We start from the raw sequence: 15,244 nt of genomic DNA, 5'->3' as shown, positions 1-15,244 counted from the left end.
TTACTATGAATCTACTATGTAAGCTATATATGAGGCTAAGGAATTTCAGTGTGGATCCAGACTCCTTAATAAATGTTCCTAAATAATTATTGAATGTACAGTTCTAGGAAATAACATTTATTGGTATAGAACCTTTACATCTTGTGGAGGTTCTTTAAACCTTACCAAGGTTCTTCGTACCTGGGCATTTACACAAACAATCAATTGGAAAGTTCATTACAGAACTGAAAGTTGTTCTTGTATATATCTTTAAAGAACCTTTTGGCCCCTTTATTTTCAATGGTGTTCAAATACGTAGTACATAATAGGACTGCATGTATTATATGTACCAACCTCAATTCCAGAAAACTTGGGACACTATGTGAAATGCAGATAAAACCACTGATTCATAAATCTGCTTTCCCTGACATTTAAATGAAAACAGTAAAAAGACAAGATATTTAATGGTTAACTTATCAAAGGCAGGGTTTTTTTGTAAATATATGCTCATGTTTCCAAGGTCAGAAACCACAACTGAATGCCTCTTACCTTCAACCCTTCAGACGGCTCTGTCCATGCCTGTTTCAGCATGACAACACCAAGCCACACTCTGCGCGTGTTACAACAGCATGGCTGTTTAGTCAGAGAGTGTGGGTGCTAGACTGTCAGGCCTGCAGTCCAGTCCTGTCTCCCTTTGAAAAAAATGTGCATATGACAACAAAGGCTATGTATGGTTGCGCATGTGGAGATGGAAGAACGGAAAAAAATTCCACTTTCAAAACTGCATCAATTTATGTCTTAAGTCATAAATAATTATTAAGTAATGTTAAAGGGATGGTGATGCAACACAGTGCTAAACATGGTAAACACTAGCGTTCTTGGAAGGTGTTTCAGTATATTTCCAAAAAACACAATGAATTTCATAAGGTGAAACATCACATATTGTGTTTTTGTACTGTTTACAGTTTAACACAGGTCAGTCAGAATTTACCGACTACTGCTTTCTTTTTGTAAGCATTTCACATTTCCCAACTTTCATGTTAAAAATGAGAAATAATGACCATCTCAAGGTCTGTAGCTGAAAGCCAGCAATTTTTTGGCACTAAACAGTTCGGGCTCTGTTCTTAACTGTGTGAACCTGGACATGTGTTCCACTTCACACATGCATCATAATGGGATAGAGAGTTGAGAAGTTTAAATGAAGCAAAGGTGACTAAAATTCAGGCTGAATTACAGCATGCACATACTTCTAGACACGCCAGAGCTTGTACATTTCCGGGCTGGTATTGTTTGTCACCATCACAAAGTAAAGAAGACGCCAAGTGAAAGCACAGTGGAAAGGGCAGGGAAAGAGAAGGGCATACACTAAGAAGTAGGGCAAGAATGCAAAATAAACACTTCGTATATCGGATTGTCAGCCGAAATCAGATTGTCTTCATGCTTACTGTGTGCAAACCTGTGTGTGTGTGTATTTTTCTGTGTGTATATGTGGCTGTTATTTACACTTGAACTTCACAGCCTCTCGATCAGCGCCATTGATCCTCTTTAAATAAAGACAAATCAAATCAGCTCTTTTTCACCACGCTATTTTGGAGCGCTTGCAAGACATGGAAAGCAGAGAAAAGAGAAAACAGGGAGCATTGTGAGTGCTGCAGATCAGGCAAGAGAGGAGAACAGAGTGGACTGACAGAAGAGCAAAAGATGAAAGAGAGAAGGGGGAATGCTCTGAGCACTAAAAGAAGTGGTGGATGGGAACGGGGGAGTTCAGGGGATGAGGAAGAGAGAGAGAGAGAGATAGAGAAAATATGGTTTAAAAAGGAGTGGAAAGAACACTGTGCTATCTTGAGATTTGAGCAAAAGGCGACTGTAAATGAAGTCCCATAACGAAAAGCAAGGCAGGGAGAGAAGGAGAGTGAGAGAGAGAGAGGGGTAGAGAGATGGGAGGGGAGAAAAGAAAGAGAGGAAGAGAGAAACAGTGAGAGAGCAAGAGAAATAGTGAGAGGTAGAAAGGGAGAGAGGGTCAGAGAGAGAGAGATCAGAGGAAAAGAGTGAGGGAGGAGGGCTGGCGGAGAAAGAGGAAAAGACGCAGGGTAGAATGGTGCACTTGTTTCTGTCGATGCTGTTATGAGGCAGTGAAGATGGAGAGCACAGGGAGGCCTTTGTTTGTTATAACAGAATTCCTTACAGCTTCTCTTCATTTTTCATTCTTCCGCTCTCTCTCTCTCTCTCTCTTCCTCCTCTTTTGCTTTATGTATGTCTTCACCCTTAACTGACTTTCCATCTTTCTCAATGTCATTTTTCTTTTTGCCTTCTCTTTCCTGAAGTTCACCACTTCTCCTCACAGAAAGCAACTCCACATTCCTCTCATATACAGTTAGTGAAAAGGAATTAAAAATCCAGATCTGGGACTGGTTGCACCAGCTGTATGGGAGTGCAGATGTAGGCTAGGTGTAATGTAAGTGTACTTAGTTCAGGTTTACGCATTTCTAAATCAAAATAGGCTGTAGTACACAAACTAATTTAAGTGTTGAGTTTAGGAGTTATTCAATATTTACACCTCCCCCTAAGCAGGTGTTGGTGAACTAACAGGAATGACACACATACATTTTCTAAGCCTTTTGCTAATATAAGTTAATATAACAATAATAATAAACTTATAAATGATGATCGGTGTGCTGTGGTTTTACACTCCAAACTAGATTGATGGTTGCCGTTTAGTCTGATCAACAGAAAATGTTGTTTGAATATTTAAATATCTGTACAATTGGGGACATAAAAAAACAAACAAAGAAACTTGTTGAAACAAATAAAACAACAAATAAAACAAATAAAGAAACAAAGTTGTATGTTAGAATGGTAGAATGGCTTGCGCTTTGGTGGTGCAAGCACATTTAGTAAAAGGATAGTTTGAAACTAACTAAATACTTAGTAAAGACTTTATGCACAAACTTAAGCACAAACATACCTCATTAGTTACATAATCTCTAAATTTATTTGACTACAAAAATACTTTAGACAGGAATATTAGCAAAGATGAAACATTTTGGTTGAAATGAAGTAACGGCACAGTAACAAGCTATATAGTAAAAAAGGAACCCTGTAGTCTAGTCATATGGTAGTTTAATCTAGGTTTAAAAACACCTACTAACCTTACATTTCGAATGTTCTCTGGAACTCTGTTCCAGAGTTTATAAGCTATATATGACAAAGATCTTCCACCAGCTAAGCTGTGAGTGAACCTAGGAATTTATAGTAAGATTACAAATTCCTAATTTATTATTATGTATGAGCTGGAAAAAGACTAGGCTAGTAATGATAGCTGAGTTAACAGTTCATTAGTATTTGTCTGTTTATCAGGCAGTGTGCATACCTACAATCTGTCTGTCTGTCTTTCTGTCTGTCTATCTATCTATCAAGCATATAAAACTGGGAACCTTCTGGGCCAAAATACAGCGGAGCCCGCGAGGACTGGATTCTAACACGTTATCGGAAATATAGAGAAAGTCCAGACAGGGTATTTGATATGTAGGAACTTTGCTCCTTTGCCCTGCTTATCCACTAAGAAAAAGCATTATGGTCCCACAGTCACAGGTGTGCTGGTAAGGTTTTACTCCACAAAGCTGTCAGTTTGGCTGCTTTACAATCAAGCTTTTATAATCAAAGCAGAAAGTATCACTTAATTCTCTTTATTTCTTCGTCATATTTCATCCCCCTTACTGTGCCCTCTCTCCTTTTCAAATATTGTTGCTCATTTATGTTCATTAATATTAATAAAAGGACAGGAGAGAAAAAGAGAAAAATCATGAGATTAGAAATTTAAATGATTATAGAGAAAATCATATCAGATCATTTATTTCCCATTTTTGGGTTCGAGTTGGTTTTTCAATTCACCTTAATATCCTTTTAATTATAACTCTCCCTACTAGGAAGCTCTAATCCATATCCCTACATGCTTGAGTTGATACATGTGAGATTATGTTCGATGATAGTTTTAATGCACTTCTTTTATAGAGCTACTTTATTCCTCTCTGTATGGATTCACTTGCAATGTGAAGTGGATGTACAGCATATTTCCATAAATACATTCCTTTTTTTTTTTTGCTCATAGCATTTTCACTCTTTCTTTCTCTCTCTTTCTCTCACCCCACATTCCTCTCTCTCTTTCTCTCTCTCTCTTGCTCTCCCCCCTTTTCTCCTCATCTTTCTCTTTTTCCCTCTCTGCCTTTTTTCTCTTGCTCACTCTTCTCTCTCCTTTTTCATTCTTTCTGTCTCTTTCCTGCTCACTTTCTCACCTCCCCTTCCTTTCTTTGTCTCTTCTCCCTCTTTCTTTTTCTTTCCACTTTTTTGGAAAAAAAAACTCCTCCCCAGCTCTCTCACCCTTTTCTTTCTGTATCCTCATTCATTGTCTTTCTCTTTCCTTATCTTTCACTCTTTCTCCTCTATCTTTTTCAGATTCTGTCTCTTCTGAATCTCTCTCTTTCTCCATTCACTTTCTCCCTCTCTTCCCTCTTTTTCACTTTTTCTCTCCTCTTTCTCTCCCCTCACCCTCTCTCTCTTTCCCACCCACATCCCCCCCTCTCTCTCATATAGAGCTGCTATGATTTAGCTGAACAGTCGTCCATTTTCTTTCAGCAAGCCCAGTGATGCATTCTACACAGTCTCTGTGGTACATGGGAGTGGATCAAAGTGAAAATGAACACTTATATGACTTATAAAGGTCTTCACTCCCACAGGCCTAAAGCACATTGGTTCAACATTACTCTGCCCTTTACTGCAAAATGTACCGCACTGCTGATTCAACATCGAAAATGGGCGACATCAAAAGCACGGCCCATTGAGAAGAGAGTAGAATCTGCAAAGCGTTTGCTCCGACCTGGCGCAAAACCACTTCAGTTCACTAACGAGCTTTTAACAAAGAACGGAGCATAAGTAGTGAAGTCAGTTTGGAGGCTGAGTTAAAGCGCCCTTGTGTTATGCGTTTAAAGGGTGGAGGTTGAAGATCAATTTGAAGTAATAGCGAGACTGTGTACAGGAAGACTGACAAAAACTTCAGAGAGAATCTTACAAAGTCACTGTAGTGCTGAGGTCATTGGCGTTTGCTACCAGCTCAAAGGCAACTATGTTCTATTTTACTTTTCTTGTATTTTTCTTTCCCATAAATTATAATTATATATAAACCAGTTTTCACATCATCATTTTCCAGCCTCTCCTTATGCCTGAGAATTAAACAGGCTGCTTTGTCTGTAATTTTAAGACTGATATATGTAAATAATGTGATGTGATTGGTTGTCATGTATTAAACAGGTTTAATACCTTGTTTAAAAAGCAGTCCAGGACATATGGAGCAAGGAAGCAAACATGTTTTTTGGAATATTCTAGACTTTAGGTAGAAAAAATCTTTAATCTTTATAACCAATAAATGGTTATAAATGTTGGAGTTAATGTATAACTGCTTGTTCACCCTTCAACACTGAAGATCGCAGTCTGCTGGTCACCAACGCAGGCAACAATTGTGTGTAGCTAGTAGCTAACATAAAGACAAAGAGAAAGATTTAAGATGAACATTGATCATTTGGAGATGAATGAAATTGGAGACTGGTTTCCTGACATTTAATCTGCAGTGAGAAACTAAAAAGTTGCAAAGCTGAAGTCAGCTTCTCGCTCACCAGCTTCTTGTTCAAATCTTCACGTTCCACCTTAAATGGTGCAATAGTTAGCTACACAGTTATCTACATTCTACATTTGAGGTGAAACAGGAAATCTAGACTGAGATGCTGAAGAAGGAGAAGTGACTTCAGCCTTGTAATAAAGTTGAACATTAAGAGCCATTTTACAAGAAACTATTCTACTTTTACAGAAAAGTTTCCTGCCAGATATGTGAGAAAAGCAGCTAAAGCTGAGTTAAAGCTTAAAACAGAACAAAGTAAGTCAGCATTTTATTTATTTATTTTTAGCTTATACTAGGTACACTATGCCTGGGTTCGATTCCCCGGCCGGGCGGTCCTCTCTGTGTGGAGTTTGCATGTTCTCCCCGTGTCTGCGTGGGTTTCCTCCGGGTTCTCCGGTTTCCTCCCACAGTCCAAAGACATGCAGTCAGGCCAATTGGACATGCTAAATTGCCCCTAGGTGTGAGTGTGTGAGTGACTGTCTGTGTCTGTCTGTCTGCCCTGCGATGGACTGGCGACCTGTCCAGGGTGTATCCTGCCTTCCGCCCGAAGACTGCTGGGATAGGCTCCAGCACCCCCCCGCGACCCTGACGGAGAAGCGGCTTAGATAATGGATGGATGGATGGATAGGTACACTGTAATATTGACACACACCGCAAACAGATATTGATCACAAAGTTATACTGATAAACTGGTTTGGTTTCCCCAGGCCAGTTCATCCTGGTCATCATAATCACTTGCAATACCACAACCGATAGAAAATATTGTTTTTCCAGCCCAAGAATTCAAGACAGTGATACCGTAACAGCAAAAACACCCAGAAACAATGACCACAGAGTACAGCAGTGCTTAAATGAGGTCCAGACCACAGTCTCACGTGGCAAGTAGCCCATTGTGTCGTGATAGCGTTTTAATGGGATGAAGAGTGGGAGGAGAATAGAGGAAGAGAATGGCTAGCATGGCTGTGTCCAATGGATTTAGAACTAATTAAGTTCACACAGGAGATAGAGACTACACAATAGACTCACACCCATCACCCAAACAGACAGGCACACACACACACACACACACACACACACAGAGCAGTAAACAGAAGTTTGTTTCTAATCACTCCATTGTCTCTGTTCTGCATGAAAGGATCAGCAGTAAGCAGCAAGCCCTCGTGGGTCCTTCTATCAGTGTGAATGTGTGTGTGTATTTCTGTTGCCCATTCGCCTTCATTTAGTCTCTTCTCTCATGAAGCTCTTTCTTACGTCAATGTGTTTTTCTGCTTTTTTTCTGCACTTTCTCTTCTTCCTGTCTAAACCCTTCTCCTCTCTGGCTGCATGTATTGCGTCCAGTGCTTCCCTTTCATTTGCTGCTTTTGGTTACATTCACCTTTACTCTCCTCTCTTCTCTCCACCTCTTCTTTGCGTGCCCACATTTTACAGTATATTGTGCATAGTTGGTGAAGGCAGAAGCAAAGGAGACTTTCAAATGTGCTATTAAAAAAGAAAAAAGAAAAGAAAAAAACAGGGTAGAAACATTTTGGAAAGAACACTTTAGACTTTACACTCAGATCCACAGGCAACAGGAGAACGAAGAGAGAGAGAAAAAAAGAAAGAAAAGAGGGACAGAAAAGATTTTGGATGAAATGAAGCAGAGAGAGACAATGAGATGGGGAAAGGGGGTGGAAGAGAGAAGATTTAAGCCAATTTACAAGAAGAGAGTGGGTTAGATAGAGGATGAAGGAAAGAGATGTGAAGGAGCGAGTTGAGAGAGGGGGAGAGAGGGAGAGAGATAGACAGAGGGAGAGGGAGGGGAGAGAGAGAGAGCATGTCTCTGGGGGTAGAGGCTATCAGTCACTGTGGGAGGCAGGTTGATCAGGCCTGAAACACAGCCTGGACCACATTACCTCGGGCTGTGAGTGGCGTGTCACAACTATTCCGTGTCACTCTGCGTATGTCTGACCGCGTATGGGCGTGTGTGAGATGTCTCCATGCCAACAGTCAGCGAGGCCAAGCCTGTTGATAGAGTAGCTGCTGTTGGAGGGCAGAGGTGGGGAGATCAGTTACTGTAGTAACGTACTATCACAGCTAGGCAGTTACCGTAGTAACATACTGTCATAGCTGCCTGAGAGTCTGTGTTGCTTTGTTCATATGTAGGCTTGACATTAAGCTTTTTTCAAGGACTTCTCATATCCACGAGTAAATCTGAATTTTATTTGTCTGAAGGCCAAAATCACTTGGAAAAAAGGTCAATAACATTTGCAAAAGATTGCATTGCATAACTTTATTAAATGTTACAGTTAGCACTGAACAGTTTATAAGGTGTGCGAGAAAGAAAGAGAGAAAAAACGGAGAGAAAATACTTCAGTACATGTACACATTATTCGCTGTTCTGGTTCAGGGGAGAGTGAGAGAGAGAGAGAGAGAGAGAGAGAGAGAGAGATTTTAGCCTACTCAATTTAATTGGTGTTACTTTCACTGCTCTTTTTTTTCAACTTCATCACTAAACCTCAGTCAGCATTTTTATTCTCTCTCTCTCTCTCTCTCTCTCTCTCTCTCTCTGTCTCTCTCTCTCTGTCTCTCTCTCTCTCTGTCTCTCTCTCTCTGTCTCTCTCTCTCTCTGTCTTCTCTCTCTCTGTCTCTCTCTCTCTATCTCTCTCTCTCTCTGTCTCTCTCTCTCTCTCTCTCTCTCTCTCTCTCTCTCTCTCTCTCTCTCTCTCTCTCTGTCTCTCTCTCACTCTCTCTCTCTCTCTCTCTGTCTCACTCTCTCTCTCTCTCTCTGTCTCTCTCTCTCTCTCTCTGTCTCTCTCTCTCTCTCTGTCTCTCTCTCTCTCTGTCTTCTCTCTCTCTGTCTCTCTCTCACTCTCTCTCTCTCTCTCTCTCTCTCTGTCTCTCTCTCTCTCTCTCTCTCTGTCTCTCTCTCACTCTCTCTCTCTCTCTCTGTCTCACTCTCTCTCTCTCTCTCTCTGTCTCTCTCTCTCTCTCTGTCTCTCTCTCTCTCTCTCTCTCTCTCTCTCTCTCTCTCTCTCTCTCTCTCTCTCTCTCTCTCTCTCTCTGAATCTCCTTTTCCTTTCAATGACCACTTGCTGTCCTAGCGGTCAATAAAATGAATTCATTAGATTAAATACATTACCTAGCTAGTGTTGAGTGAGTCTTGTTTCTTAGCCCTCTGTGAAGTGCAGGTGTGATTAGACCATATGCTTTGATGGTTACTTTGGCAGCTAGCGTAGCTACTGACTTCTCAGTCTAATTGGGGTGCGGACAGCATGTAACATAAAATTTCCCTTGTTCCTTATTGTAGCTCACTCAGGCCCATTTATCCTTTCCTGTGGAAATAAATTCCTGCTCCCTACATGACAGTGTTGGAGTGACTGATTAGATTAGCTGCTGCCACTGAAATTCTCATGAAGATACAATCTGACCTGCTGTTTGCAACCACTGGGCAAACGCTTCAGTTGGCTACTCTGCTGGGAAACACATTAAAGACATACCATAGTTACTCATCTCAGAACACATTTATTTTGTCTACTACTGTCTGACGCAAACCTCCACTTGTCCCATACAAGCAGACAAGCATCAATGTCAAGTTCTGCACGGTACTGAGCAAAGTCCGACACCACTCTTCTTTTATATACCTACAAATCAAAACAGCAAGTTATTCCTTTCAATCAGCAGATATTTCTGAGAGGACTACATAAAGTATCTATTTGGACAAGAAAAGAGGGAGTCAAAAGAAATTGAATTTAAAAAAAAAACAGAAATTCAAAAATATGTTAAAAGATACAGAGAAAATGGGGCTCTTAAAAACCATGCACGATCTGGTAGACCACCAAAACTGTCACCATCAGATAAACAGTATTTAAAGCTTTCATCTCTGAGAGAGAGGAGAAAATCAAGCCGTATTCTTGCTCAGATCGTAAAAAATCCACAGGTCTTTCTGTCCAACCATCCACTGTAAGAAGACAACTCACCACTCTGAGCCTGAAAGGATGTGTAGCTGTCAAGAAGCATCAAACTGAGAAAAGAAAATAGAAGAACAGAATTTGCACTAGAACACCAAAACTAAAAAATGGACTAATGTTTAATAGACTGATGGTGCCTGAATGTTGTCCAGTACTCTATACTGTACTACACTGTAAATGTATACTATTACTGCTAATCAGTTACTATAGTAACATAATATCACTGCTAGACAGTTACTGTTGTGCTGAATATTACTGCTGCTTATGTGTGTTATTATGTTTTTGGTTATGTTTCGAATAAGACTGAAACAGATACACCTTGGTGATATACTATCACACCTAGGCAGTTACTGTAGTAACAAATGATCACAGCTGTCTTAGTTTCTGTGTTGTAATGTTAATACGAATGTGGATGTGTATGGCTGCTTGATACACTGAGTCTGAGTACATGAGTGTGTGTAGATGTATGTTTAAAGCTTTGGTATTAATGTGGTTTGTGTGTTTAAGAAGTGTTTTCCTATTTCTCAGTCTTCCTAATTGTCACAGGCTGGATGTTGAAATTTTCTATAAAATATTCCTTATGTTTGAGTAGAAATGCATTTCTTATTCAGACCTAATTGGAGCGATTACATCTAGAAAGTTCCTCCAAAGTTCCTCCTTGTGACTCAGAGCTTTTATCCCCTTTCTAGCCTCCACTTACATGCTCCTTATATATTTTTAATCATTTAATTTCAGATATCCGTGACCGCAGAAAGAAGCCTGTCATGCTGTTCATTCATGGAGGCTCATATATGGAAGGAACCGGAAACATGTTTGATGCAAGCGTGTTGGCAGCTTACGGCAATGTCATCGTGGTCACCATGAACTACAGACTGGGAGTGCTAGGTGAGTCACCTGGCTTTATTCAGAATCTTCATTCAAAACTTTCCTAGGCCAAGTTAATGCTCTGAAGTATTTGATTATTAGATTGAGCTGCTGGTGGTGGATCTTTTGCTCAGGTTTCATAGATTATAGTTATTAGACCCAAGATCAGAATGATGTTCTACCACAGAGAGATGACTTGGAAGTCAGCGACTCAATTACAGGTCAGAGATCAGTTTCTGCCTTGCTGTTCGTAATAGGAGCACTTAGATTTAAGTCACTTCGCTGCTTCTGAAACTAGAACATCTTGACAGGGATTAGAGCTGTTGGCAGTCATAGGTTTCTGAATGCAAGCAAAGAGACAGTTCCTTCCTATTTGAGCCAAGTCCTTTGTGGGAGGTTCTGCAGCAGAGTTTAGCAGTGTCTCTGTTTTTACATGTCCTGAGTTAAACGAGGTGTATTTGAGCAGGGAAAACAGTAATCTGTTCTGTCAACAGGACTTGGGCTGCATTTGTACACCACATCCAGCTACAGTTGATTGAATTTTCAACTCTACTCTTAGGGACGCTCTTGTTCTGCAGTATATGGGTGATTTCACAATTGGGGGGCCGTGTGAACCTTGCAACTTAAAAAAATTAACAAAAAAAATGGAACTTTTTTCAAAATTGAATCGAAGAAAACATCAATTTAACCACTCAAAAACGTGTTAACCCATGTCAGGAACAGTATCTCATTTCTTGCAAGATTTATTTTCTGACAATGGCTTATATTTCTAACAGCGATAAAAGAAACTTTTTTGTTTAGGATAGAATTAGCAAGTGCACAATGTGGTTAACTAGCATTCAAAGTAATTTCCGTGATTTTTTTAATGAATAACATATTTTAAGTCTAACGATTTGGGTAACAGAGTTGTACTTTCAAAGTGGCATTGTCAGTGAAATGGACAGTATCATTAAACATTAAGAAAAATAGAGAAATAACCTTTCATCTTTCCATGATATCAATGACTTTCAGATGAGCAACATCATGTGATTTTGTGGAATATTGAAAATAATTAATGTGGATGAGTGTGTTTAAGTAACAGGTTGAGTGAGTATTGAGTGAGCACAAGTAAATATACTGCATATAGTTTATAATTTATAATGGATGACTCATGAGAAAGGATGTTTCAGACTTGGAATTTTAAATGGATTCATAGGATTGCAGTATTTTACTGATTATATTTCAAGGGATCTGGGACAGACAAAATACTGTTTTCTAAGTGCTTTTCATAGTTTTTATTAATGTTTCAAGTTATTTAACTGAAAGATTCACATATGTTGTTATGAAAGACACTTTTGTTGTTAAAGAATGTCTTTAACAATAAATCCTTATTTTACATACATATTTGTAACTGTAATATCAGTGGGACATAAGTGGCACCCCAGTGGAATGATAATTACAGTGACTTTAATCAAATGTTATAGCAGAGAAAATATGAAACTTTGAAAGCCAGTTTTGCACTAATAGCAAAAATTGCACCCAAATCATTTATTTTGAGCAGCGGTAAGCTGCACCACTTCAGAAAACACACCAAGGTTACATTAGTGAGTGACAATTAAGCATATATTATTGCTCAAAAGATCTCTTTCAGAATTTAATTGTCTGTGAAAAGCTCCGCTCTATAATTGTTTGCATGTCTTTGCTAAGGTCTGTATCTTACAGCTTGTGTTCACATATGTACATTTAGATGTAGGTGGATACACTGGACACAACTGCTTTTAGTTTTGCAGTAAATTAATAGTACAGTTGATAATAATATGTAAATTCTACTGTATTTTTCCTGCTTTTGTAAACATCAATAAGTTATTGTGTTTTGCTATGAGTTTAGCAGATTACTGTAAAATGTACAGTAAGTCATTGTAAAACTACTTTAAAAATATATAAATATAAAGTAGGAAAACCAAGGATGTTCTTCCAAATTCTACAACATCAGCATAAAATATACATGAAAGGAAGAGTCGGTATGTAGGAAAGGAAGGTCGGTATGTACATGAAAGGAAGTAGTCGGTATGGCTTACTGAGAAATTTCCAGCTATAACTATTTAGGGTATAAGTTTGGGTGAGGATGAATTAATTGTAGTTGTGGGTCCATTATTATTATTATTATTACCATTATTATTATTATTGTTATTATTATTATTGTTGTTAGTATACATGGCACTAAAGGTTCCGTTCTGTCTGTTTTAACTTATTAAATCTCAAAAAAGCTAAATATTGTGATGCATATTGTGTACCGTAAAAATGTCTGGAAGAATTGATGTAATATCTTTGACATCCCTAGTCTGCTGCATTTCAGGAATACAGTATTGTACAGTAGTGTTTTTACTATACAGCAGTTCTTTATAGTGTTGGTTGATAAACATAAAAAAGTATTGTAATTATATTGTTTGTATCATAAATCCAAAAAACAATGAAAAAACAGATGCTTAACATTATAGATTTATTTGAAAACACCTTAAAATGCTCTGTCATGGATCGAACGTGGGATTGTCATAAACAGGGAGCTGTAATTGGTTTAAAAATGTGCAATGAGGTCTTACAAGAGCATTTTGGCACCATAAACTCAACATGTTTTTTTTCTCTTCCTTTACATGGCTGAACTATTGGAGCGAGGTACATTAATGCAAATCAACGATGACTGTGATAGGTTTATTGGGCAAGAACGGTTAAAAATATATTTCTCCGTTTTTCACTTTAACTACTGCACTGCCCAGAGCGATAGCCGGTCAGCCATGAGATTTGTGTTTTATTACAAAAAAAGAGAAAGGGCTGTTAAAAAAAAGTCATTTAAAGCTCCAGAGCTGCTCCTCTCAACCTCAGGGTGTGATAGACTGCGGCAGTGCAGTTTCTTGAAGACTCATAATATCTCACACATACACACAAGCACTTGCATACACACATTGCTGGAGGAATGGATGCTGACTCGGTTGTGTTTTGAGCCTTTTTGGTTTGCATGTGCGGTTCTCAGTGATTGAGTTTGGTATGAGAGGCTATTGCGTAATGCAGTTGTCTGTAATAGAGTTAAGTAAGAGAGACCAAGAGGATTGGGATGCCCTTCAGTCAGCCATATTGAAAAGTTATGAGAACTTTATGAAAAGAGACAATAGATATGAAGATAACCTAAACGTATGTTTGTTTTCATACATTTCCAGAACAAACCAGAGAAAAACAAAAACAACAAAATGGTCCTGATTTGTAAAGATTTTTTTTAATCAGTTTAATTTATTAAACAGGACATATTGTACATTTTCTTTTTTTTTTTTTTTTTGTGGAGGTCCATCTATTCTGTGGTTCATCTTAAGACTGGTACTTTGTTCTGATTGATTGCCCTCTGTTGTGCCTCATTGAAAAAGCATAAGCATGGGCTAAAACACTTCATGAGGGTGAATGGGCTGAGCTAAACTGCTGTATACTGAAAAGGTGGGCATGTTTAAGTGGATTCATTTTCATGACAAAACAATGGTTTTTGCAGCTTAGTTTTCATAAATCAGTTGTATTCAATGGGGGGTGAATTATATGTTTGGAAACATGTAATAGTGTTTACTATTATAGTAATAGTCTAGAGATTTAGCTTTAATTTTTATTATTTATAATGTTTATAATGTTTAAACTGTTTCCCGTTTCTATTACTGAGTGCCTTACTCCTGTTACTCTGCTGCTGCTGTAATACTGTGAATTTCCCCGCTGTGGGACTAATAAAGGATTATCTTATCTTATCTTATCTTAATAATACTATGTACTATAGTATTGCACGGAAGTCAGAGATAACCCTTTAATTTATTTGCTTTCTAGTCAAAATGGTTTCATTCCTCAGTTTCAGGGAAAAAAGTACAAACATATTTAAGTTTGCACACCCCCCCAACACACACACACACACACACACACACACACACACACACACACACATACACACACACACACACGCACACACACAAAAAATCGTATCTCCAAAATGGTAACTTTACAGGAGAAGGATAAACTCATATTTGGCCATAATATATATATATATATATATATATATATATATATATATATATATATATACAACAAATCAGTGCTACTCAGACTTGGTGTGTTTGTCTTTTACCGAAAAAGGGGGAATTATAGAAATATCAGAACTTGTAAACTAATTAGATGATGAAGAGCTAGTATCTGTATCAGTACTTAACATCAGCTGATACTTCTTAGGTATCAGAAGGGAAAAAGTGGTATTAGTGCATCCCTAAGAGACAAGTATGCATGGATCCCCATGTCCTGAGGTACAAATCAAGTGTGTGTATGTTTCCCTGTAGAATATGAATAGCAGTCATTGCTGTCATATCCCACAGTACAAAGCAGTGACTCGGAAGGGGAAAAGGGGATATGCATGTGCGTACACACACAAATGTGACTAGACTTGCCTGTTACAGGTGTCAGAAAAGAATGTCATGATGTACTCAGAGAAAGAGAGAGAGAGAGAGAGAGAGAGAGAGAGCGCAAGAAAGACTGCAAGCCAGCATGCAGGGAAAATAACTGTCCTTAGCTAAACCCCACTGGCCTACCAACTCAGCTGTGCCATTTCTAAGCGGTGTGTGATAAAACTCAGTGGGGCACGGCTTCTCCTGTGACCCATCTAAAATTGAAACTGGACTTTGTTGCATGATAAATGTGGCACAATGCTGTCATTTGAGCTGAGTTTTTGGTGTGTCCAAATTCACTGAGTTGCATATAATATTGAGAGGGTCATTTCAAGGTTATTCAGCATCAG

At 38.6% G+C, this 15,244-nt stretch overlaps 1 protein-coding gene across 3 annotated transcripts in view; it reads left to right on the top strand.

The window, feature by feature from the left end:
* nlgn2a (neuroligin 2a) overlaps positions 1-15,244 on the top strand; it is a 195,891-nt gene that overhangs the window by 114,744 nt on the left and 65,903 nt on the right. For all 3 annotated transcript variants that reach the window (XM_037547666.1, XM_017710304.2, XM_017710303.2), the window contains one exon: positions 10,330-10,479. In XM_037547666.1, coding sequence (XP_037403563.1) covers positions 10,330-10,479 — 150 coding nt within the window. The remainder of the gene's footprint in view (positions 1-10,329; positions 10,480-15,244) is intronic.

Source organism: Pygocentrus nattereri, chromosome 2 (assembly GCF_015220715.1).
Source record: "Pygocentrus nattereri isolate fPygNat1 chromosome 2, fPygNat1.pri, whole genome shotgun sequence".
Lineage (NCBI taxonomy): Eukaryota > Metazoa > Chordata > Actinopteri > Characiformes > Serrasalmidae > Pygocentrus > Pygocentrus nattereri.
The sequence above is the reverse complement of the archived record's forward strand: the minus strand, read 5'-3'. Positions and strand labels throughout refer to the sequence as shown.